Source organism: Phalacrocorax carbo, chromosome 7 (assembly GCF_963921805.1).
Source record: "Phalacrocorax carbo chromosome 7, bPhaCar2.1, whole genome shotgun sequence".
Taxonomy (NCBI): domain Eukaryota; kingdom Metazoa; phylum Chordata; class Aves; order Suliformes; family Phalacrocoracidae; genus Phalacrocorax; species Phalacrocorax carbo.
The window spans coordinates 54,499,114-54,506,608 of record NC_087519.1 but is presented as its reverse complement, the minus strand read 5'-3'; the positions used below and the strand labels follow the sequence as shown (position 1 = coordinate 54,506,608).

Genomic DNA, 7,495 nt, shown 5'->3' with positions numbered 1-7,495 from the left:
ACACGCACTCACACACTCACAGTCACACACACGCTCAATCACACTCAGCCTCAAACTCACACACACACATTTTCGCGCACACACACACAGTCGCGCATGCATCTCACAGTTTCACAGACACACACAGTCACACTCCCACTCTCACACACACTCACACATCTCACAGTTTCACAGACACACACAGTCACACTCCCACTCTCACAGTCTCACACACACACTCTCACTCCCAAACACTCACTCCCACTCCCACTCGGGGCTCAGCCGCAGCCCCCCGCCGCCCACTCCCGAAGCGAAGCTGGGGGATCCCCCCAAAGCCGGGGGTGTGCTTGCCCCCCCCCCCCCCGCCGGGCCCCGCCGCGCGGAGCGGTGCCGTTGCGGGGTCGGAGCGCGCCCTCGCGCCCCGCACAGCCCGACCCGCGGCCCGCAGCCTCTATCGCGGCTCTGCCCGCTCAGCCGCGGGGGAACCCCCGCCCGCCCAGCGCCAAGCCAGCGGGTTCCTCGGCAGCAAACCAGCACCAAACTTCTTGCCATTCCCCGCGCCAGCGCCAGCAAAACCGGGTTTAATTACCAAAAGTAAAGTAGCGGCGGTGCTAACTAGCAGGCGATCAAACCGCAATCAAGCCTCAATCTCTGAGCAGTTAGCTATAAACTGTCAGCAACTGAAAAGTAAACCCGGTGCACACAAAGGCTCTGTTTAATTTTCTCGTTGTAATGGCTCTAAATGAGGACCCCATCACTATGCAGTTAAGCGGTGTTGCTTGTCCCCCTGAGGCGCTGATCAGTTCTTTTTAATGTGAGAAAACTGGCAGCTCGAAGCCCGTCAATGGAGCTCCCACAACAAAAGTCCTGAAAAGCTGAATGAATTGGGTTTGTAATTACTGCTTCCCTCTCCCCCTTTGCAGCTTATCTCTTATTCATTCAACATATATTATTGTCACCTAATCGCACACTCCCAACATTATTTTTTTTTTTTTTTAGTATCTACTACTGCGGACATGTTTGTTGTAGAAATTAAACAAAATAATCCTCCCTTCTCTCGCCCCCCCCAGCACAGGCGCTGCAGCGGCAGTGCCAGGCGAGGCTGGCTGCCGACAGACCCGCCAGCGGCGCTCCCCGCCCGCCCCGATGGCCGCATTTTGCCCGCGTCCTCGGAAACCTCGCGCGCACCGACGCGGGCTTCGGGTTTTAGTGTCCTGACTTAGGTCAGGATCTAACTAAGTGCAGTGCATCTAATGACGCCTGTCAGCAGCGGGCCTCCGTGCTCCGGCGGGACCCGCACCCGAGCCCGCTCCTCGGCGGGACGGCGGCTCTGCTCCCGGGGCCGGGCCGGAGGGGGAGCGGGCTGCCGCCAGCCCCACGGCACGGCACGGCACGGCACGGCACGGCACGGCACGGCACGGCACGGCACGGCACGGCGGGGAGGAAGGCCGCGTCCCCCGGCCCCGCCGGGGCTGCCGGGCGGCGGGGGAGCACCGCCGCTCCAACCATACCTACCGGCAGCCTAAATAATTAATTGAACCATTGCTCTTTGACCCTTGGAAAGTCCAGTAGGGACCCGTTTGTAGTAATAATACCCCCGAATGAGCCCTTGTCAAATATTCATTTAGTGGTTAATGTGAGCGATTTCCCCCTGGGACGGTCTGTAATACCAGCTTCCCGGCTTTGGCAGGAAACCCCGCTAATCTGCCTCTCCAGATCCGCAAAATATTTTAACACCCCGGTCCTTGAAAAGCCGTAAAACAACCACAAGCACCACCAGCAGCACCACGTCGCCGGGGAAGCTCCGGCCTCCGCCTTGGGTTCGTTTGGGCCCCGGGAAGGGTGGCGGACCACGGCCCCGGCGCTCGAACGCACACCCCGATGCACCGGCGGGAGAAAGGGGAGAGCCCGAAGGGCCCCCGATAACCAAAATAAACCCACATCCACCAGCTCTGCGACACATTTCGGTTGCCATCAACGAAAGCCCAGGCTAACGGCTCAGGTGCAGATATTCAATCAGGGTTACTGAATGCGCTGGATTTAAAATTGCGGTGGGCGACAGCGTTCCTCCAAGGAACAGTTTAAAAATAAAATCCTGCAGCTGTACGTGTAAAACGCTTCGGGTTATCCTCTCCGAAAGGATAAATGGATGGGTGCGTGGATGGCCGGATGGATGGCCTGATGGATGGATGGATGGATGGATGGATGGACGGATGGATGGATGGAAGGAATCTGTCCGGGGGAGATCAGGTTTCAACCGCACATATTCCACACCGTACTCCAAAATCTAAGCTTAAACAAATTGCCCATATAAAAACTTGCTGAACTCACTAAGCCTGAATATGTGGCTTAGTGCCTTTTGTTTTATGGTATTAGCTCGCCTTCTCTATGCGAATTGTAAAAGGACCAACATTTCCAACTACCCCCCTCGAATATTTTAGTTAGCACTTCAAAAAGGGGCCAGGTTTTATTGCTGTTAATTGGCTAAAATTCGCTTTTAAAAAAATGGAATGGCGATATCGATTGGGCTTTTATTCCTGGCTCTCTTTTCTCAGCGAGCGGAGCAGGAGCGGGGATGTGGGCTCGTTACCACGTGAATAATCCCCAGATGCATTGCAAACGCTCGCAGCGCTGGAAAAAAAGAAAAAAAAATATTTTGCTCGTTGCACTAACGCAAAAGAAATGGAAAAGGTTGGGAATCCGCAGTAATTGCTGTTCTTCTGCCCAAGTACCGCGACGGTGCGGAAATAAAGGGACAAAGGCAGCTAAACTACAAACCCGGGCAGGCAGCAAAACTCCACATCTCCTAGTCTGGCAGTCTTAGTTTTCATCTGGACAGCCGGCGTCACGGATGGAGGCCAAAGCCGAGCCTAGGAAATAGCACTACCAAATAAAAGCCACAACCAGCCAGGTAACTTTGTGTGTGTGTGGTTTGGTGCGGCTTTTTCCTTTCTTTCTTTCTTTTCTTTTTTTTTTTTTTTTTTTTTAACCGCCTTCCTCCTCCCCGAGCTGGAGCCAAATCCCGTGACCGACAAGGAACAGTAGCGAGAAAAGCTGAGCCGCGCTTGCCCCGTGCCGGAGTGCCCACCTAAGCCTCGCCTAAGGCAGCCGTCGCGTCCTCTCCTCGCCACGCACAACACGCCATTACCAGAAGACACGACCAGTCCGCAACCACAGTGCCCCAGTTTCCTCCCGGTTTTGTTTTTAATTATTATTATTAATATTTACGCCTCCCTCGGGCGCGTTTCCCGAGGCAGCCGGCGGCCGCGTTGGCAGCACCGGATCCACGCCGGGGCTTCAGGGCGCGGAGAGGGGCTGCGGCGGCGCTGCCCGGCGCTGCGCCCCCCGCCCGGCCCTGCCCGGGGCCCGCAGCCCCGCGGAGGCCTCTCCTCGCAGCTGCGGTACGACCGGACGAGCAGAACTCTACCTGGCCGGCGGCGGGTGTCCCTCTCCTCCCGTCCGGCGGGCGCCAGCGCGTCTCTTGGGGGCTGCGGCGGCTGCGGGGCGCGTCCGAACGGGGCTCACGCCGCGGGGGCGACTGAAGGAACAGGAGTCAAGAGAGAGCCGTGATAAAGCGCGAAAGCCTCCGGCGGGGCTGGCGTTCGGCCGCTCCTGCCCCCGGCCCGGCCCGGCCCGGCCGAGCCCGCCCCCGCCCCGCTCTCGCCCCCCGGCCAAGCTCGGGAAGTGGCGGCCGCCGGGTGCGGGGCGGGGGGGGGGGGGGGGCGGCTCCGCACGCCCCGCGGCACGGCGACCCCGCGCCCGCAACAAGTGGCCGAGGGCGAGCGAGCCCGAGCCCTCGGCGGGGCGGCGGGGGGACCCGGCCCGCACCGCGGCCCGCACCGCGGCCCGCCGCCGGGGCTGCGCGGGGCCGGCCCGCCTGCCCGCGCGGGAGAACACTCGCGCGTGGTATACATACACACACACATACAGATATCGCCGCATCGCTCGGGGCGCCCGTCGGGCACGGCGGCACCTTCCGCTGCTGCACGAGTTACTCAAAAAACCTCTGGCGTTACAAAAATAAATCCAAGACTCAAGCGGAACGTCAGTGTCCATATGTCAAAAATTTATTTATCTCAAACTGTGCATAATGGAGTAAAAACTTAACTTGAATATGTACCTGTTATAAGGATGGTATTAGTTCAAATATATACATGGACTGTCGGCAGACTGATTTCAAATAATACAGAGCCGAATCTTTAAAATACAACTACGGAAAATGAGGAAAAAAAAAAAAAAGAACTTAAAATATCATCACAATAAATTTACAGAAATATTACAAACCATAAGAAAATATTTCAAACACAGTAATTTCAGGTTGGTATTTTTTTCTTTTTTTTTTTTTTCATTTTCTTTTCTTTGAACAGGATGAAGTCTGGAAACAAAAAGTTATTATAAATTAACAAACGGCGTGTGAACCTGCATGGCAATTTTTGCTTTTTAACAAGAAGTAAAAAAAAAAAAATTTAGTACAATCTAAACGTTTGCCCTTTCGCAGCAGCAAACCAAGCCCATGGTTCGCGAGTACTCATCCTACGTGTTTTTGCCTTTTGTACAATTTCTAAAACAATTTAAATGTCCAAATGCTGTAAAATAATTTCCTCTCCTCTCGCAGCAGCTGCTAGAAATTCAGCCGCCGAATCCACAACGCTCCAAGTAGACTCTATTTTTAAAAAATAATTGGCAAAATCGCGAGCTTGTTTTTCCCCCCCTCCTCTCTCTATATTACCAGTGGACATTCTGATTGCCATGTTTCTTTTGATAAATACTGTACAAAAGTTGCCTGCAAATATTAAAACATTTTCCTCTTCGCTCTTTGAGTCTAGCTCTAAATATTATCGGTGAAGGCTTTTGCAAACTTTCTGCAAAGTTCCTACCGTTTCCACTAGAACTTTTTAAAAGTTTTGTGTAGTTGCTTCCCCTCCGAGATCTATACAAGTTCCTTGTCGGTTTAATTTCTGGGCCCCCCCCACCCCGCCCCCCCCGCCCCGAGTTTTCTCTGTACAAAAATAGTCCAAAAAAAAAAAAAAAAGTCCAGAATTTCCAATAAAAGTTTTTTTTGTTGTTGTTGTTTGTTTGTTTTGTTTAGCTTTCCCCCCCCGCCCCCCCGCCCCCGGCCCCTTTGTCTTACATATGCGATAGAGGGAGTGTGCCATTAATGGCTGTGCCAGGAACAGGTGCACTCTGGTAGTGTTGGGACATATGAAGTCTGCTTGGGGCAGCTGGTTCTGGTACTTCAGCACCTGGTAGATACATGCTGATCATGTCCCGGAGGTCCCCAGCTTGGCAAGGAGCCCTCGAGTGAGAGGAGGATGTGACTACGGGGGGGCTGGAGCTGGATTCCGTCTTGACCACCGAGCCCATGGAGCCCAGGGCCATGCCCGGGGTCCCTTGCTGGGAGTAGGACATGCTGTAGGTGGGCGATCCGTTCATGTAAGTCTGCGAGCTGGTCATGGAGTTGTACTGCAGGGCGCTCACGTCGTAGCGGTGCATGGGCTGCATCTGCGCCGCGTTGTGCGCGTTCAAGCCCGGGTGCTGCGGGTAGCCGAGCTGCTCTTGCATCATCCCGTAGCCGCCGTTGGTCCAGCCGTTCATGTGCGCGTAACTGTCCATCCTCTGGTTCACCCCAGCTCCCAAGGTGGCCCCAACCCCTACCCCGGTCGTCATGGTGTTGGTGCCCGGCGCCAGCAAGCCCCCCGGCAACGTGTACTTATCCTTCTTCATGAGGGTCTTGGTTTTCCTCCGGGGTCGGTATTTATAATCCGGGTGCTCCTTCATGTGCAGAGCTCGGAGCCGCTTGGCTTCGTCGATGAAGGGTCTCTTCTCCGCCTCGGATAAAAGTTTCCACTCGGCCCCGAGCCGCTTGCTGATCTCGGAGTTGTGCATCTTCGGGTTCTCCTGGGCCATCTTCCGCCGCTGCCCGCGGGACCACACCATGAAGGCGTTCATGGGGCGCTTCACCCGGTCCGGGCTGTTCTTCTGGGTGTTGGCGGCCGAGTTGGAGTTGCCCGTGCCTCCCCCCGAAGCCTGCTGGGGGGCGGGAGGCTTCAGCTCGGTTTCCATCATGTTGTACATTCAAGCCGCTTTCGCCTGGCACCAGCCCCGAGCGGAGAAGCGAGGAGCCGCCGCAGCCGCCGCCCGCGCCCGGCTTTTTTTTTTTTTTTTTCCTCTTCTTCTTCCTAGGGAGGGGTAGGAAAGGGGGGAGGGGGACTCCCCAAAACCACACTTGGATCAAGCTCAGGGTCTTCCTCTTCGCCGATGGGTTAATAATGCTAATAACTGCTATTATTGCCGCCGGAGCCTCGATTTTACAAAACTTCTCCTTCCTCCTTTTCCCCCTCTCCCTGCCCGCCGCTCGCTCCCCGCTCTCTCTCCGCCTTAAAGAGCCAGCAAACTACTTCGCCCCCTTTTGCAAACACGCGCACTCCCTCTCCCTGCCTTGACAACTCCTGATACTTTTTTGAACAAGTTAATAGACAACCATCCATGTGACGGGGGCTTGTCAGGGAATAAATGCGCTCGCCCCGGCCAATCAGCGCGCGGCGGCTCCGCCACTGAGGACGAGCCTCTACCCCCGGCTTTGCATGAAACGGGGCGGGGGCTCGCAGCGGCCGGGCCGGCGCGGCGGGGGGGCGGGCCCGGGGGCGGCCGCGGCCGGGCCTTTGTATCGCCCCTTCCAGCAACAGGTCACACACGCCTTTTGGAGGAAGTGGGTAAACAGCATTGTTGCTACGTGGGGGTTTTTGTTGGGGCTTTTTTGTTGTTGTTGGGTTTTTTTCCTCTTTTTTTTTTTTTTTATTAAGTTGGTGTTGGCCGTGGGGCGAGCGGAGAGGGAACGGCTTCCCCCCGGCCGCCCCCGCCCTCCCTGTGCCGGTGCCCCCCCGGGGCGGAGGGGCCGCCCGGCCCCGCGGGGCTCGGCCTCTGCAGCGCTCGCCCCGTCCAGGCCGGCCCCGGGCTCCCCGGGGGAGCGGAGCCCCCGGCGGCCCAGCGGGCTGCCCGCCCCCCGGGGGGGGAGGCCGTGCCCTCCTCCGGCCGACCCCGGTCCCGCTCCGCCCGCGGCGCGCAGCGCCAAACACCCCCGCCCGGCGCGGGGAGCCCGGTGCGGAGGCGGCCCCCCGCCCCCGACGCCGTCCCCGCACAACACAGAGCGCGCAGGGACCCCGCGGCAGGGGCTGGGGAGGGGGCCGGGGCGCGCCCCGTCCCGCGGCCGGGGCAGGCGATGCTACGTGCCCCGCGCCCGCTGCGGGGTGGGCGCGCAGCGCGGGGGGGCGCGGCCCGGCGCCGCAAAGCGGCGGTGGCGTTTCTCTCGCTGTCGCTACACGGGCCGCACAAAGCCCCGGCTAAGTTTACTTCCACTCTCTTGTTGGGATCTTTGTTGCTAAAACGCACTTGACGACAAAGGAAGGAGGGGAGAGAGGACGCGGGGCGGGAGCGGGGGGGAGCCGCCCGCGGCCCCGCTCCGCCGCCCTGCCCTGCGCCGCGCCCGCCCCCCCCCCGCCCCGGCGGGGCTGCTCCG

General features: G+C 58.0%; 1 protein-coding gene across 1 annotated transcript; it reads right to left on the bottom strand.

The window, feature by feature from the left end:
• Positions 1–5,098: 5,098 nt before the first annotated feature.
• Positions 5,099–6,979, bottom strand: SOX2 (SRY-box transcription factor 2). Its single transcript, XM_064455874.1, has one exon. It carries the CDS (start codon positions 6,052–6,054, stop codon positions 5,107–5,109), a length of 948 nt encoding a protein of 315 aa, XP_064311944.1. The 5' UTR covers positions 6,055–6,979; the 3' UTR covers positions 5,099–5,106.
• Between the last annotated feature and the right edge of the window lie 516 nt (positions 6,980–7,495).